Consider the following 18,954-nt stretch of genomic DNA (forward strand, 5'->3'; position numbering starts at 1 on the left):
CAAAACGAAAGCAAACGACAAACGTACGACTGGTGTTCTAAATTATGACGAAAAAGGGAGTAATGTGACTTAAATGTAAGGAAATTAGAACCACGAGAAAAAGACGAAAGCCGAGGAGCATGTTGATTATAAGAAAAGAAAGAGATAAGAAAAATGGAATGATCGAGATATTAAAATAATATACAACTGAGAATGAGAATGGTGACTGAAAGCACGGCAACACGGAAGAATATTACAGTGTTTTCAACAAAACTTTAATGCGACAAATAATTTAGCCAATGCCATGCAACAATTTCCGATCAGTCTCTGCAAGGATCAAGCAAAAATGGCTAAAGCATCTTGGGGTATTGGGAAGGGAGAAATTCTTTAGAAAAACTAAAGGAAAGTTAATCCTTCCTAAATGAGATTCGATTTATACACGTTTTAATGTCTTTCTCTCTTTAAAGGCAATATACTCAACTCACCCTGAAACTGGTCACATTCTGCCTCAGTCACGGTAAATTATTCTCCATCTTGACAAATTCATGAACTTTTACATTGACCTACTGACCTAAAGCAAAGAAATACCTATAAGTCCAACTCAGAGGTCTACAACGAAAAGAATCTTTCGATCAGAAAAAAGAAAAGAAAATTCAATACCATTTTGTTTAAAATATCTGATATTTTTACATATTGAAGGAGATCCCTCTCATTGTTCATCTAAAGGAAGCCCTTCAAATAAACATCGATAATTCATCATAATGTCAGTTTACAGTGTAAACTAGAATTTTTATAGAATGGCGATCAGAAAATCAGATTTCTTCTTAAATGGCCCCACCACGCAGACCGTGGTCCCTTTCTTAGATAGTTTTACATTAAATAAGATGGCAGAGTATACGTGCATAGTTAGCTACAACTTCCTATAAATATATTTGAGAATGTCCGTGCAACTTGCGTTTGTTCTAGATTCTAGAACAAACGAATGAAAAAAAAGGAGGGAAGGCAGAGACTGGGGTCTAACTAGAAGAAAACTATGAATTCCTGTGTTAAAAGTAAAAAGATTACAGGAGATGAAACAACGAGAGGAAAAGATTCCAAGGCAACCTGAAAACAGGGATTATGAAGGACCAAGCCATCAAACCGAGCAAGGCGGGAATTTCCAACAGGTCTTTCACCGAATTTCCTAGGATCTGCCACAGACTTTCCCTTCTATTCCCTTCATCAGCTCCTCCTTCTGCATCAGTTTCCCCTAGGTGACCATAACACCGACTTCGCGTCTTTGTTTTCTTTTCATGCCATCATTTTCCATCTGGTTCTGACTGGAGATTGAAATTAATCTAGCGATTATGACGCCCAAAACCCGGACCTTACAAAAACTTTCATGGGGATTATATGGATTAAGTTTTCTTTGTTCACAGATGCAGTCAAATTGACTCAAAATGGGCTCTCTACAGCAGTTGACGATACACTTAAAAGTAAAGAATACAGGACCAGCTTTATCAAAGAAGTCCGTCGTCTGCCCAGGGCAAAGAAAATTGAGATTAGGATACTGGAAGAAATGTTTTAAAATCATAGTTAGAGCAACGTACTTTTTCCACACATCAATAATGAGGTGAATGTACAGAAACAATACGTGATCCGACGTCCAGCTTACTCGAGACGTGTGAAAGATTTTCCACTGACGCATAAATTGCAAACGTGAAGTGGTCTTCGGAATTAATACTCAAAATTAGTACCACTACTCATCCTAACAACAAGGATCAAGTAAAAAAAACACAAATTTAACACGTTCATATATCCTTAGTTATAAGTGGAAACAAAATAACTGAACAGAAATATAGCCCCTAAATTCAGTACATCAAATAAATTAAAACGTGCCACAATCAAGAGACGGATAGCCCGTTGTTTCACCAACGAAAATAAAATGACAATGATATATTTTAATTAAAATGAATTTTTCTGTACTGTTTAACATGTACATTATTCATTTTTCTTACATTTTCATTCCAGTAAATACACCATAAATATCCTATCCTAAAATTCCCGTACCTTAAACCCAACGCGAAACACCATCTTCAGATATTTTAGACCTTTCCTAACCCCCTCCCCCCACCACCAACAACAACAACAACAAATTAGTTTGTAGGCTTACTCTCCGAGTAAGCGAAAAGGAGAATGCTACATCAGACTTCAAAATAACTGTAAATGTTAAAAGAAAAAGACGACGAAACGACAACTGACAACAGAATGGAGGTCACAGGCTACTCAACGGAAGTAATCATAAGATAACAAAAAGGACGTAGAGTTAATAGAAAAAGAAAAAAAGTAACCAACCAAAATTATCTACGCAATCATTTATTGAAATAAAAGGATACAAAAAATGAAACAGAGGTAACAAAACACACACAAAAAAGCCCGAAGAATGAAGAGGAAAGCTCCCGTCCTGATCCTCCATAAAGCTCGGGTGTCATGGCCCCGTGCCACCAGCAAAAGTGCTTTTATACCCGTCTAAAGTTTTAGTAACGACGTATTTGTTTTTTTCCCACAGAAACGCCCCAATTAAGGTTTCCATCAACACTGCTGGCCATCCCAGCCTGAGGCCGACAGCGGCCTCGCGTTGATTCGCAGAATCTGAGGATCTTTCCCTCGAATCTCTTGCTATTCTGACCTCAAAAATCAGAGTAGTTACTAAAGGGCAACAAAAAATATATCAGTCAAAAAAGGGGGGGAGAGAGAGAATACAAAATATCGAAGTCGTTACTTAAAGAAAAAAGTAAAATAAAACAAGAATAAAACTAATAACAACGAAGACCTTAGGACCTCCACTCTCCAGAACCAGACAGATGATTCACTTGTCCAGAAACGGGGAAGTGGAAGATTGATCACGGTTGCGTTTGCAACATTGTGAATAAGGCGTCACATGTTTCCCCTACAAGACAGCCTCTCTCACAATAGATTCAGCCGTATTGAGTCCATTCATCACCAGAGATTGATGCGAGAGCCGTTTTTTTTTATCTATCGTGCTATTGAGACAACTTTTTGCCGTTTTCCAGAGTCATGACCGAATTTAGTCTGTTAGTCACCAGAGTCCTTTGCATAATTTATCAATGCTTTGTCTGCTGAGTGAAGGATGATCTTTGGGCTAAGCTCTGGATTCTGTCGTCGGCAGTTGTCTGGCTGGTCTAGCATGGCTGAGATCCATGCTGGTCTGCCAGGCCGCTCCGAAGCATCCAGTGTTAAAGGTTAATGAATGAAACACGATCCCTAAAATACGCTCGTTTATTATCGGCTGATTGGCAGGTTACGATTAAGCTGGCCTCTCTGTCAACACAGGCTCTTAGCAAGATTTATTATTGGGAAGCACACTTACAGGTGGTAGACCAGGTAGATGACTTAGACCGGCTGATGACAGTGATGTATAAAATACGTGACGACTACCAGGCTCTTCTGTGAGTGACTGGCTGCCCAACTTGGTTGGCAGTAAAACTAAGATTCGGCTACGATGCTCGACCCTTTCAACCCTCCCAATATGTTACAGATAAAAAACAAAAAACAACTGATTGTCGCTAGACAGGCAGCTCGAAGACAAATGTTCTCTTTAAAGCGACAAAACCCACAAACCATAAAACAATAGGAAAAAAGGCACATTAGAAGCTGTAAACATAAACTGGGCAACCATTACAGAGGAATTGTATTTCCCTCCGTATGATGGCTTGAAATGAGAGAGAGAGAGAGAGAGAGAGAGAGAGAGAGAGAGAGAGAGCTTATACTTGACTATGAAGCTCTTTCATTTCTACACCTTAAAAGAAGGCATAAATAAATAAATATATTATCTCTCGCTCTCTCTCTCTCTCTCTCTCCGATTTTTAAAGGCCGTTATTTTGAACAACGAGGGAAGATAAGGAAGAAAACGCGGAAATGCGCCAAGGTTTGTTCCACCTGTGAGAGCACTTTAAATACAAAATGTTCTTTCATCTATATATAGATATATATATATATATATATATATATATATATATATATATATATATATTATATATATATATATAACATATATAATATTTAAATACATACATATATATAATATACTATATAATATTTACATGTTTAGACATATATATATATATATATATATATATATATATATATATATATATACATACATATATACATACATATATGTCTCACTGAATCATGGAAATATACAGTCATGAATTTTATAAATAAAGAAAAATTAATAAAGATAAATTTCCCGAAGGTAAGAGAAACGTTGGAGGACTGCAAGGCCTTTCGACTTCTTGTCCTTAACTTAGCAGCCTGCCAAGTTAAGGACAAGAACTCGAAAGGCCGTGTAGAACTCCATAGTTTCTCTTTCCTTCGTGGAATTTGTCTTTGTATTACAGGTGCTCTCACAGGTGGACCAAGCCTGTCATTCCTATCTGCCCTCGATGCCCAAAATAAAGAAGCAATTGCATTCAAGTGACAATTGCCATATGTTATCATATCTTACGAACGTCTTTATAATAGGGAATATGCATATGTCTTCACCGGCAGCAAGTCTGTAGCGGTGATGTTGCTTGTTCAGTTTCCTGATCTTTTATTCCCTTACACTATGTTATTTATATATATATATATATATATATATATATATATATATATATATTATATATATATATATATACACATACACACACACACACACACACACACATATATATATATATATATATATATATATATATATATATACACCAATGTTCTGAAAAATATTTGGGAATACCGGATTGTTTTCTTGATATTTTTAAGACTGTCATATCCTCATCTGCTTCACCAGTACCTGTATGTTAGACAGTTAAGGACAAATCAATATTTTGAGCGTTGTGCTCATCTTAGCAAAATCATTATTACCAGTAATGCCTCGGTTCTTCACTTAGTTAAACCCCAATACACACAGATCTCTCCATTGAACAAACAACATAACTCTAAACACTGATATACAGCTAAAATTAGATGCTGAAACCATACTAACCAAATACGACTTTCTTGTCCATTTCAGATGCGGCTGCGGGCCCCAGCCCATGGAATCCGTGGACTCGCTACTCTTGTGACAAGTCTACGTCTCATAATGAAAGAAAAGGTCATAACTGTGAACGTGAAGCTAATGTGTAATGATTATGACTGTAAAAGCTTCGGACTACAAGTTTTATAATTTGTATTTAGATTCAGAATCTCTTATGCAACACACTCTAAGAGCTGAAAAACAATTGCATGTCACCAGAGAGAAAATAAACTCGTTACACAACAAAACAGACAGTGCTAAAATTATAGACAATAATTTAAATAGAAAATAAAAAGTGGAATGGTAATTGTTTACCTAAGCTGGGGACAATTACAGAAAACATTACGGTGCATAAGAAGAGCGGTCAAGGGTGCCAAAGTCATCAATGATGGTGCCAAATGAGACTATGGCACGATGGGAACGCAGTATGGGGTTTCCAACGTGCATACATTAACGTCGAAGTGTTAAAACGACTGCGTCTATCTCTTGATCAGCGAGTGGAAATAATCGCCGTTACGCAGCCTTGCATACCTTAGTCGTTCTCAGAACTGCCAGGAAACGTGTCATCTATGCCGTAAACTTTATCAATGCACGCACGACAAAAGATTTTATCAAATCGGCTACTACGCAGCTTTGTCATCTCGAACAAAAACAGGGAAAATAAAAGAGCTGAGGATAAAACAGACGCCCCAAATCAAAAAGTGGCCGTGAGAGAGTAGGGAAAAAACAAGAAGACGGCAATTCCTAATGAGCACCTCACTGCAGAAGATTCTTGGGGCTTTGATGAGGTTTCCCTGTGCCTTTCACTACCGCGGCTCACACCCCATAACTTTCAGCGCTGTCGTCGTCTTCCAAAGTGTCTGTTTTAGTTATGCGGTCCCGCAATCGCAGTGGTCATTTTCCCAAAAGGTAGGAGAACGATGATGGAGAAGGGCCCGACGATACTGCTGGGGAGACGGCGGTGAAACCCTTGCCTAGAAGAAGCTGTCTCAACAGCTAACGAAGAACAGAGCAACTGCTCCATATTTTGACAGGTGGTTGGACTCATTTTCCTGCGACTGCGTCTTCTTCGCCCCCCTCTTTTCCCTTCTCTCCTTCTTTTCCCCCTTTTCCTTCTTCCGTAACCCTAACTGTCACTCCTTTCTTCCTCTCTCCCACTCGCCCGAGATTTCTCTGTCACCCATTCGCTTCTTTTTTCTCTTGCGGTGTAGTAGCCAAATATATAGTAGCCAAATATATACGCACTTCTCCAACAAGCATCGAAGTGGGACTGGTGCCCACGAACGAGGTACGTCTCTCTCAAGGGGGGTCGGGAGTTGAAAGAGGTGTGGGTCCCTACATATCAGCCGCCCACTACTCTACCACACCCACCACCAATACCCCGTCTTAATAGTCATCATCATCATCATCATCATCAACACAACTCTCTGGTGCTAGTGGTACCCTCTCGCCATCAGTTCTTGCCCTTGGGCCATACGCGGCGGACGAGTGCCATAAACCGCCGCTTCCCGCCTCTAGAGCTTTCCTCGGCCGTCTTTCGCGTTTCAAGTGACGGAACCAGAGTTCACCTAAGGCCGATCAACAAGAATCTGTGAGCTCTCTGAGACGTCTATCACATTACTATACGAGCCTTCATCCCTGTCAATTCGACGACTGGAATATTCAGGTGGAGAGAAGAAGAGGAGGGGGAGGGGGAGAAGGAGGGGGAGGAGGGGCGGTAGAGGCTGAGAGGGCGACTGTGGCTCCTCCCAGGGTCAGAGCCGCCGCTGCTGCTGCTGCTGCTGCTGCTGCCTCCTCCAGCAGGAGCGAGCAGCCAGCGTTTGGCCGCCGCCTCGCATGGCCGCGGTGATGTTCCTAAGAAAGGCGATGCGTTACTACCGACTGTGGATCTACACATGCAATGCCGTCCTGCTGGTGTCCGTCTTCGTATTCATGGGGGTAGCGGCAGGAGTGGTGTCGCATCCTTACTTTTCTCTCGTCCCAGCACCGCCCGCTTATCATCCTACACTCCTCTACGGCTATGTGGCACTCCTGCTGCAGGCGGGCATCTTACAAGCCCTGGGATGCATGGGTGCCCTGCGACTCTCGCAAAAACTGCTGAATATCTACTGGCTCATGTTATTGTTTCTCCTGCTGGGGGACGTGGTCGTGGGCTTGGTATGGCTCTATCGCTTCTCACACCTCACGGACGGCCTGAGGCCGTATGCAAGGGCCACCTTACACAACAAATACGGGAGAGACCCAGACATCACAGACGCCTGGGACACGTTACAGAGAACTTCCAAATGCTGCGGGGTGGTCACGCCTCGAGACTACAACACCACGTGGTGGGACATCAGAGAGCAAAACTTTCGCTCCACCAACACACTCAAACTGCCCCCTTCCTGTTGCACAAGTCCCGACAACGAAGGCCGCAAAAGCGGCTCTCCAGATTCCCGAAGGCTGCCCTCTTACCAAGCCGATCAGCAGGCACGTCACGTTCCCGACTTCCCTCCTGATGAAGACAAGGGCACAAACAGCGGGGGGAGCGGAAAATCCGCTAACGCCTCCTCGTCGTCGTCGACGTTGTCCTCCGGCAGCCACAATCGTCACGGCAACCTGCCAGGTGTGAGGGGCAGACACGAAAGAAACCTCACCTGTCTCGGAAGCAAGGGCTCCTATTCGTCCGAAGCGACCGTATTCTACGAACACGGATGTCATCCGTATTTAGAAAAATGGCTCTTGAACTCGACAGAGACCCTGATGATTCTGGGCTTCTGCGTCATCGCCTTCATTAAGCTCTGCTTCGTGGGGATCCTTCGCTTTGAGATCCAAGAAATGATTCAGAAGATCAAGGTCCTTCAGGGAGAGACTTCTTGCACTCCAAACCCCGAACTGGCTGCAGCTCTGGGCCTCGTCTCGCCAGACAAAGCGGCGGAGTGCGGCCTTCTCAGTTCGGGAGGAGGTGATGGCGAGAATCGTGGAACTGGCGGAGGCGGCGACGAAGGAGGAGGAGGGGGAGGGGGAGACAATCAAGGTGACCAAGACTCTCCGGCTGCTACGCCCCTGACGCAACCACGCCTTAACCATTTATCAGGGCACACAGACGGTGCAGAGTCCGACACCAATTCCCATTGCGCTCTTATCACAGACACGCCCATTCGGCGCCCGCAGCCCGACAAACGTAAACCCAACGGCAACAACAACGACGTCACAGAATTACGAGAGCTACGGCACATCCGGCAGACGCAAATATGATGGCTGTCCCTGACGGTGTACAGGAGGCAGTCGAAGCTTCTCTCTCTCCTTCCCGAGGACCCTGCAGCCATGGGGCATCCTGATAATGATAATGGTGATGATGAAGATGAGGAGGAGGAGGAGGAGGTGGAGGAGGAGAACAAGAGGAAGTGGCTACATAACGGCAATCTGAGAAAGAGATGAAGTGAAGATGCTCAGGTGGAAATGCATGGGACAAAAGGAAAGCAAAAGATAAGTGGAAGTAACTGAAAAGATATACGAAAGACAAAAGAGTGACGAAGGTCATCAACAGATGATGAATGAATAAGCCAGAACTGTGTGCGTCAAAACAAACCGCTCATTAACAGAGACGGTGAAGGTGGAGGAGACAAAAGTGTGACGGATACCGATTGAAAGAAAACCCGGCCTGCTGGACCTTTTCAAGCGAACGATGTAAACAAAGAAAAGTTCACGAGAAACAAAAATTGACAAATAATAAATGACGAAATTTTGTGCTTCCTCCCAAAGCCTTCTTATCAATTGCCTTCCTAGGAGGGGAGCTGAGCCCCATTTCTGTCCCTCCTTACAAAAGTAATAATAACGAAACAATAAAAATAATAATAACAATAAGAGGAAGTTATACATGTAACAAATACAATGTTTACAATAAAATCGTTCCGCTTAGACAAAGGTCACGTAATATTTATTAAGATATATAAACAACTTAACTCATTCCGAACGTAAATAAAATGAATGTATATAGTAACATGTGATATACTTATTGTGATACTTGTGGAAATGTCAATATATACACAGCTGATTTAACAGTTTAAGCATTTTCGGGTATATGCCTGCCGTCGTTGAAAAGCAAGATGAATGTGATGAAATGGTAATCAATAATAAATTAATAAATAAATATGTATGTATAGGTATATGTATATATATACATATATATATACATATATATATAAAGAACATAGTGGCTGATAGTGTAGATTACAAAATGGTAACGATAAGGCTGAGGAAGACGAGGGAAAGTAAAACGTGAAGCCAAAATATAATAAATAAGTGGAATGAATGATATACATAAAAGCAAGAAAATAAGCAATCAAGGTAGTCGGTGGCTTCTGACAATCGAGACAAACCACTAAGTGGCTGGCGGATGGCAAGCGCAGTCCCTTCTTCTTCTTCTTCTTCCATTGGCTGATGTGGAGTAGGCGAGGTCGCCAGAGGCCAGACGTCTTCAGCGCCAACCAGGCAGCAGCCCAAACAACCCGAGACAAAAAGGTAAGGTTCCATAGGAAAATGATCTTTCGCTCTCTTCATTCTTCTTTTCATCCCAAATCATTTTGACAGGCGATAAACAGGAAACGTCTCCAAAGGTGGTCTCACACTATGAGGAAGCTTTTCACTGGATTTCCAGTTTTAATACTGATGAGAGCATTTGTATTTCAGTTGTGTATGATATCATCTTTCTTCATACCTCATCTACATATATATACTGAATATTCCCATTCCCTTTCAAGTACTGCAATCCATTATTATATTCAATCTCATTCTGGTAACATTTCCAATCTTCTCTCATTGCCCCACGCTTTATTCGTCAACATCACTGTTTTAAAATCACCGATCCTAATATTTTTTCTCCCAAAAATACTCCATGACGCAATTCCGCTTTAGGACAGGTTAATTATTGTGATCAGCTTAGAGTTCTATATAAAACTGAAGCAAAAACAAATAACTCATTAACGTCATAATACATTATATATTCGCTGTTGGAAAAGCCTTGACAGCAGAGCAAAATGAAAAACGCCTCTTCCGTTCCAAGCTCTTTCTAGTTGGATGACTAGAAATGACGAGTATAAAAGGGAAAAATCGTTGTGCGAGATGAAACATAAGAAATAATAACCATTCACTTTTCATGACAACGGATGCTGACTTCTAAATAACTTTGCAGTCAAGATACCTTAAATTTTACTAGCAATTGTGAACTTCAATGAAAGCCACAACTGCTCAGTCTAGCCTATAGTAGTCGCATCAACCGTGCATTTGATGTCTAGGCCAGTCCCTTACGACGCCCCTGATTGGCTGTTGATAAGCCACTCACAGGACTGGAAACTCTCAGTCTCTCTCGACAGTTCACATAGGCAGGATGTATGTCCCAGCTCTCCTGAAAGACGTATCGCTCAGGAGATGTGGAGCATACATCCTACCTATGTGAACTCTCGAGAGAGAGACTGAGAGTTTCCAGCCGTCTGATTGGCTTATCAACAACTAATCAGGAGCGTTTGTAAGGGACTGGCCTAGACATCAAATGCACGTTGATGTGAATCTACTATAGCAATAGTAGTAGCAATAACCTCCGGCACCATGGAGACGACCCGACTCACTTTGCTCTGCAAAGCGAAGAAGAATTCGTCCTACCAACCTCCTTCGCCTTCCCTGACATCACCAGAGAAGACCTAGTCCGCTTGCGAGTGACATCAAACGCTCACAAGACGTATTTGCATCACTGCATGGTGGAAAAAGCGCGAGATCAGCTACACGTTCCATTAACTCTCTAAAATATGAAAGAGTCAGCCTTCTCCTAGAGAGAGAGAGAGAGAGAGAGAGAGAGAGAGAGAAGAATATGTCTATGAATATTTATTTTTCATCATTGTTTCCTGTCGTCATTTAAATGTACGTCTTCAAGAAAAGTAAACAAACAAAGCAAAATCAACGGAAGAGAGGGAAAATGACACGTATCATAGTCTCTCTCTCTCTCTCTCTCTCTCTCTCTTTATATATATATATATATATATATATATATATATATATATATATATATACATATATATATATATATATATATATATATATATATATATATATATATATATATATATATATACACGATCGATCGATCGATCGATCGGGAACTAACGAGAATGCCGAAAATAACAGTAGAAAAGGAAACAAAAGAGCACAAATTAAAAATGAAGGCCAGACATACTCCATAACGCGATGGATTAAATGCAATGAATAAAAACGTGCACGCAAACAAAGTAATTCCTTAACTGCCCACAAAAGTAGTTTGTAAATTCACCTAACTGTCCGTTACGTACGTAGATAAGATCTCAGGTTCGTTTCGCCCAGAGTTTTCAGGGGAGAGGAACCATCTGACGCAGGTGGAGAGTAGTCGAGTATACTAACCTTACTGAATTGAGAGAGAGAGAGAGAGAGAGAGAGAGAGAGAGAGAGAGAGAGAGAGGATCGGGGAGAGAACGATGGCCTAGGAGAGGAACTTGACCATGTCCTCTCTCTCTCTCTCTCTCTCTCTCTGGGAAGAAGTCCTTGTATAGTATTTGATTTGGAAACTTTGTTGTCATTCTTTCATCGGTTTTCTTCGAGACGCAAATGAAGCGGATTTCCCCAGTCCAAAAACTAAGCCGAGTGCGGGCACCCGTATAACCGCCTCCGTCTGCCTGTCTGCCTGCCTGCCTGCCTGCCTGCCTGCCTGCCTGCCTGCCTGTCTGTTCCGAGCAAGGAGGCCACTTTTGAGCTTTGACATTTTAGGAGTCGTTCTGACAGCTTTAAAACGGAGAAGCGTCCTCCAACTGCTACGGTGAAGGTATGTCTTCTGGTTTCCAACACATCAAGACAGATTCTCTAGTATTCAGACATCTGTCTCTTCAAATGTCTCAAACTTTTACATATCTGTAAACAAGACCAATCAATCAATCGATAAAACATGAATATCATACATATTCCCCATCTCTCTCGAGCAAACACACACAAACACATGTCTATAAAAGCATCATATCTGACTTTCTGGCCTGTTATGTTGACTTCAGAAGTTCCAACGATTTGTAGTGTTTGTGTGTGTGTGTGTGTGTATATATATATATATCTATATATATATATTGTATATAGCTATATATATATACAACATACATATATAAAATCTCACCACAGGTCACACTGGAAAGTACTGAAAGAGAGAGTAAAGCAACATATCCAATGTGTCAAATATGTGTCAAGTGTAGTGGATTTTTTGTACATAAATGTGAGAACGATCATAAAATCAACTGTGCATGAGAAAAAAAGACACCCTATTCTAATAATGCACTGGAAAGATATATCAGTGAGTCTAGTTTCATAAAAGAAAGTTATGTTCTTAACGTGAATATCAGTCAAGGGATGTACAAACTTCACCGTATAATTTCATATGCAATTTGTAAAATGTTTAAATTTGTAGGAAGATGGCAAATATGTATGAAAAAGGATTATCATATTTTCAAACATAACACCTGGTAATAATGCTATTGCGATTTGTCGCCCCTCCTCCTTGGACACCGTCCTCCTGGTAACATAAACTGCGATCCCCACCAATACGCGTCAGTCATTTGTTAATAACTCAGTATAATGTCGAAACAGGTCAGTACTTAAATCATGTCTCCTATCTTCTCGCCTTTGGTGATGTGTGATAAACTAATCCTGTGTTAATTTGATTTTAATCATATATAAATATATTAATGTTAAATTATATATATATAGATAATTATACCATTATAATATAGTAATATATATATATATAATATTATATATATATATATATGTGTGTGTAGTGTGGTTTGGGTGTGTGTTGGGTGCTGTGTGATTCACGAAAATATGGAACGTGATGAATATATAAATATATATAGGCAAATCTCATGAAGGAGGGTGCCAGGCCTTTCGACACTAGCCTGTCAGTAAAGGTCGGCGGTGTCGAAAGGCCTAGCACCACTCCGTTGTTTCACTTTCCTTTCGTAGTATTTGCCTTAAATTGTATGTTTAATCATAAATTTAAATGAACAACCTTCACGTTAGCTCCCATTTATTCACTAAACCGGTCAGCTTTAGTAAGAATTACATTTTACAATTAGGCACTTCTGGCTGTTACAGAAATTCTGATGAAATTGAGATAACAATTCCCAGAGAAACAAAGTACTACCAACCAAGCCCTTAATAGCAGTAGCAATATCAACGGTAATAATGGTAAAAATGTCAATCCTCAAAATTTAAAAAGCTAAAAAGAAACACAAAAAAACCGCAGGACGAAACAAATAACCACAATTTAAAAAACATAAAAAATAATAAAAAATAAAAGAATCCCGGTTGAACCATGATCAATATTTGCCCGAGTTACCGCAGTGCGAAGGAAAGCGAAGAGCAGACGAACATTCATTCCACCTGATGCGGCAGAGTCATTTTCGCATTCGTCATCCTGAATCCTTTATGGAAGAGATAAGACCAAAACGTTCTTTCCTCATGACTAAAATTCTATTTGTTAGCAAAACCGAAAGGATAAAAAAAACATGCTGAAAAAAAAAATTCTCTCCGATAGTCCACGAAAAGAGCGGAAAAACATAACGATGGCAAAGGCTGGAGCAGTGAATATATATATTATATATATGATATATCTATATATATATATATATATATAGGATATTATATATATAAATATATATATGTATATATATATATATATCTATATATATATATAGACATGGAAATATTTATATTTGTGTATGCGTGCGTGCGTGTATGTGAATTTTGTGAGGGTAGGTAGGTAGGTAGGTAGGAAGGACGGTGTGGGAGTATGATTCTGCATGAATATAAGAGAACATCGACTGACTTATATAATGTAATGACGTCACAAAGAACAATCACAAAATAGTGGAGAAATGTATTTCGGAGGTAGTAAAGAACATCCCGAGAATGAGCGGTTGTGCTAGGAAGTAAAAAAAGTAGCTTCCGGCCATGTTTATAAGCCCGTCTTTCCGGTACCTGGAAAATATTCGTTACCTTCGAGAAATGAGAGTAAATTCGCGGCTTGTCTTCACGTGTTGCTCTCAGGAGCAAAAGGGAAGATCGAAGGGACCCAATCTCATCTCTCTGGGAAACTTGATACACTGAATCACTGGATGATCATCGTGCTCTCATCCGCCATAAGAGGAGGACGGAAAGACGGCTATACCCCACAAGACAATCTCAGATATCCTTATTAATAAGAATAAGCGAATCCAAGCAAGCGTCGCATCTTTGAACTGACATCAGGTTCTGGCTTTGTGTAACCTTAAGCCTCAGAATGTGCCATTTTTGGTCTATCCTCACTTGTATCCCATAGAAACCATTACTCTGTTCAATATCATCTCTGACTGCTTTCACAAAAGTTGAATGAATGCACGAGTAAGCACATAAATTAATACATAAAATCGTGCACGTATGTCTTAAGACACGAGGACAGGAAACTGTTATTCCTATAAATCGTTCCACTTTCAGTAGTATCGTTGATCAAAATTAAATCTTAATAAAGGACTAGATTTACACAGTATGAAAATCACAAGTTAGTTTGGCTGAGGAGAAGTAACTAAATTGGCAACATTTCATTTTTTTATCTTGACGCAGAAGAGTCAATTTTTATATCTCTGCTTCTCCATGTGCCTTTGTAATCACATAAACACAGACACACAAAACCAGGAATGCAATTATGCATTCAGGCAATACGTACCATGCACGGTACAACTGTAAAGACCAATCACGCCTGTACATCTTGTTCGTGTATAAGTCACAGATAATATGGGGGGTTGCAATTAAAGAAAAGTATTCATAATTATAAGGTGCACCATAGAATTATGAAAACCTATAAGGTGCACCACAGAATTATGAAAACCTATAAGGTGCACCATAGAATTATGAAAACCTATAAGGTGCACCATAGAATTATGAAAACCTAACACCGTCATTCCAAAATGCTGACAAGTTTCAATGAAAACGACAGCAGTCAGTCAGTCAGTATAGAGTCAATAGGTTCTATGTAGACGCTGGAGCAGATCCGAAAGATATCTTACCCGAAAAGGGGTTCTTAACTACACAGGAAAGATATTAAGTCATACCACACAACGAAGCATATTCTGACAGTTGCTACAAATTCTCTGACGGTTTGTCAGGGAGAGGGTCGAATCCCAAATAAAGCATAACACGGGCACGTTCCATGATATCTGTTGTTCCTCTCATGAATCTAGCCATGAATTATGTAAAGGGTAATAAGTCGACTGTAGGGAGTTGCAGCAGCCTCACAAAATATGAACTGAATGGAAGCTGTCAACTCTTATGGATACTAAAGTAACTGGGTGTCGCAAGGATGGTAGGTAGCGACATCTCTAAAAAAAAAAATGTTTTGAAAGGAAAATGAGACAGGGGACGGTAATATTGTGCCGCATGAATGGATTAGTCATCCAACTCTTTTAATGACGTTACATGCAAATGAGTAAAATGCGGACAAAGTTGAATTACATTGGCTTGCTTCGTGAACGTGTAGAACGGAGTGGAAGTATGCGAAATGCAGATACGATGATATGGTACATGTGTGAGCAGAGGCAAAATCATGAATCGGTTTTGAGGTCTGAACACGTAGAGAGAATGGCGGACAATAATTGGGGTAGAAGTGCGTATCATTCGGAAACTATGGGACAGGGAACGTTAGCAGATTAAGGCACTATTGTTGGATAGGGTGCAAGGGACGTTGGCCCGCTAAGGAATTAGAATCCAGGCCTCGCCAACATGCACGACGTACAAGGTGAGTTAATTAAGCAAGTATGTGATGTGGGGGTGAGGTTGTGACAGATGTTTGGGAGCCTTCTGCGCATGCGCACCCCAGCCTCCAGCATACACACACACACACACGCACACACACACACACACACACATATATATATATATATATATATATCTAATATATATATATATATATATATAATATATATATATATATATATATATATATATATATATATATATATATCCACGAGAACTACGAACTTATTATAACTAAAAAATTCCACTTCGGTTTAACTAGTATATGAAAATATATTACTTCCGAGGATGAGCGAATTGGATATTGAAAGACATTTGAAGCTTAATGCATGTAGTATATGAATCACGGCGATGTTTTAAAATCCATATATATATATAAATATATATATATATATATATATATATATATATATATATATATATATATATATATATATATATATATATTCATAGTGTTTGCGTGTGTATTTGAGCGTCGATATATGTAGCCCTCGTACCTACCTAGCCAGGGAGACGGCTCTCACACACCCCACAAGCATTCATATTCCTTTGGGGGGCAGACGATCACACCCACCGATTCGTCTTCGTCAGAAGCAGACCCAACCATCCCCTTCCACTCTGTAAGAATCGCGCCGGTCTCTGACGGCCGCTGAGGACATGTATGAATAGCAAGCTCCCGATAACGTATCATCTGCCAAGACGCTTCTTGCGAATGGGTAACTAACACACCTACTGAAAGTCAGGGCGTTCACAAAATAAGGTCGTTCTATACAGCATGAGAGAGAGAGAGAGAGAGAGAGAGAGAGAGAGAGTTCAAAACGACTAGGCTACAGAGAGAAAGACTGAAAATTGAAAGTCTTATTCAATTGACCTTTTCGGTCCATTTCGCTATTGTTGAAATTCCATCGGTCTAAATGACTTCGTAGGTTTCTCTTGACAAACGTGTGACCTGATAATTCCTATGGTAGGAAATATAATATGTTTACCTTTGTAACTCAGCTACCCACACACTGTCCTTGGGCCAGCAAAATCATATTCCTACGCGACTTGAAAAAAAACAAGTTAACTTAGGCCATAGCTAGAAAACTTTAAATCAAACATGAAGCTACATAAAATATGAAAGAGAGAGAGAGAGAGAGAGAGAGAGAGAGAGAGAGAGAGAGAGAGAGAGAGAGAGAACTGAATTAGTATACTTACTCCAGACAAACATCTGCACACAATGAGCTGACTTGCGTTTACTACTATGGGTTAAAGATGAAAAAAAATTAACCTGGAATAACAGTACATAATTCTCAATTTTCTAGAGAGAGAGAGAGAGAGAGAGAGAGAGAGAGAGAGAGAGAGAGAAATACGCTGTAGCCCATCACCAAGCTAACCTCATACAAGCGCGGTTGTGGACACAAACTGACAGAAAGCCTTAACATTTATTCGAAGGGAGTAAACAATTGGTGGGCCACTAACCTAATATCCGTGTAATCACTCTCACCGCTGACATGTATTTATGAGCTGCGTGTGTGTTCGCGTGTGTGTGTTTGGGTATGTTTGCGTGGAAAACCTAGGTTTCTGGTGGTTTACGTATATAAACATTGCCCGAAAGACAAATAGATCTCGAATGTTTCAGGCTAAAGCTGACTTGAAATGTGACGATATACGAGTATTGGCAATGCGGTCTTCTTGTGCATGGTAACCTCGAAATCAATACATTAGCCAAATAAATATTTCTAAAGCCAATCATAACCCCCGTTCTGCCCCCACCCCATGCAAAACATCCGAACCAGTTCCACCCAAACATTTACTAGTAGAGTTGCTGCGATTCTTATAATGGTCATTTTCATCATCAAATTTCCATAACAAGTCACCTTGTCACTTTTCTAAATGGTTGCAACCTTAGACTTAGCAAAAGTCGCGGCCTCCTCCTTCTACCCTTGTGAACTATTTCACTGCAATCAATACCGTGCGTATGGTTATACGATCTCTCTCTCTCTCTCTCTCTCTCTCTCTCTCTCTCTCTCTCTCTCTCTCTCTCATACAATAATCCAATCTTCAGAGCTCTTTCCTCTTCTTCTAGTGCCTATTTGCTCCTCGTTGGACGAGTGGCTTACGTGCTCGCCTACCGATTCGTAGTCCGGAGTTCGATTCCCCGCTCTGTCAACGTGGAATCAAAGGAGTGTGTTTCTCGATATAATGTGGTTCGTATCCAACAACAGGATGTAGGTCCAGTTGCTAGGTAACCAATTGGTTCCTAGCTACTTGAACATGTCTAATCCTTCGGGTCCATGCCCTCAGCTCAGTGGTCTGGTTAAATTTTAAACCAAGATATACCTAACGTTTTAGTGCCTATCGCCCTCTATGTTGGTCCCTTCCCGAATTCTCAAGCCCAACCAAGCCCCCTTTAAGAACCATGATAATGTCAAGCTAAGTTAATGAGCGTTTAAAGAAACGTGATTCGTACTCCCTTGATAACGAGAGACAGAAACTAGATGATGGGGAGACACCCATACATTACGGAGAATACACCCATACATTACGGATAAAATAGCAATAAAATGAAAACAACACATTTATATATATGTATAATATATAATTATATATATATATATATATATATCTGTATATATATTTATATATGTATATATGTGTGTATATATATATATATATATATATATATATATATATATATATATATATACATACGCATACATGCAACATGCACACATATATATACATACATCACATACATTCTATATAATATATATATATACTATATATATATATATATGAATGTATGTATGTATGTATAATATATGTGTGCATGTTGCATGTATGCGTATATATATATATATATATATATATATATATATATATATATATATATATACACACATATGACATATGTAATATATATACAGATGTGTATATATATATAATTATTATATTATACATATATATAAATGTTGTTCATTTTTATTGCTATTTTATCCGTAATGTATGGGTGTATTCTCGTTCCCGATAGAAAGTGATAGAAAGAGATTCAGCTTCTTTTCAGTGTCTCCACATCATCTAGTTTCTGTCTCTCGTTATCA

At 39.9% G+C, this 18,954-nt stretch overlaps 1 protein-coding gene across 1 annotated transcript in view; it reads left to right on the forward strand.

Annotated features, from left to right (window-relative positions):
- The window catches only part of LOC135219936 (uncharacterized), a gene marked incomplete in the record, with an annotated part of 835,576 nt that extends 827,000 nt beyond the window's left edge, over positions 1 to 8,576 (forward strand). Inside the window, 1 exon segment of the mRNA XM_064257169.1 lies at positions 5,036 to 8,576. Within this exon segment, the coding sequence (XP_064113239.1) occupies positions 6,875 to 8,275 (1,401 nt within the window).
- Between the last annotated feature and the right edge of the window lie 10,378 nt (positions 8,577 to 18,954).

Source organism: Macrobrachium nipponense, chromosome 1, assembly GCF_015104395.2.
Source record: "Macrobrachium nipponense isolate FS-2020 chromosome 1, ASM1510439v2, whole genome shotgun sequence".
Taxonomy (NCBI): Eukaryota; Metazoa; Arthropoda; class Malacostraca; order Decapoda; family Palaemonidae; genus Macrobrachium; species Macrobrachium nipponense.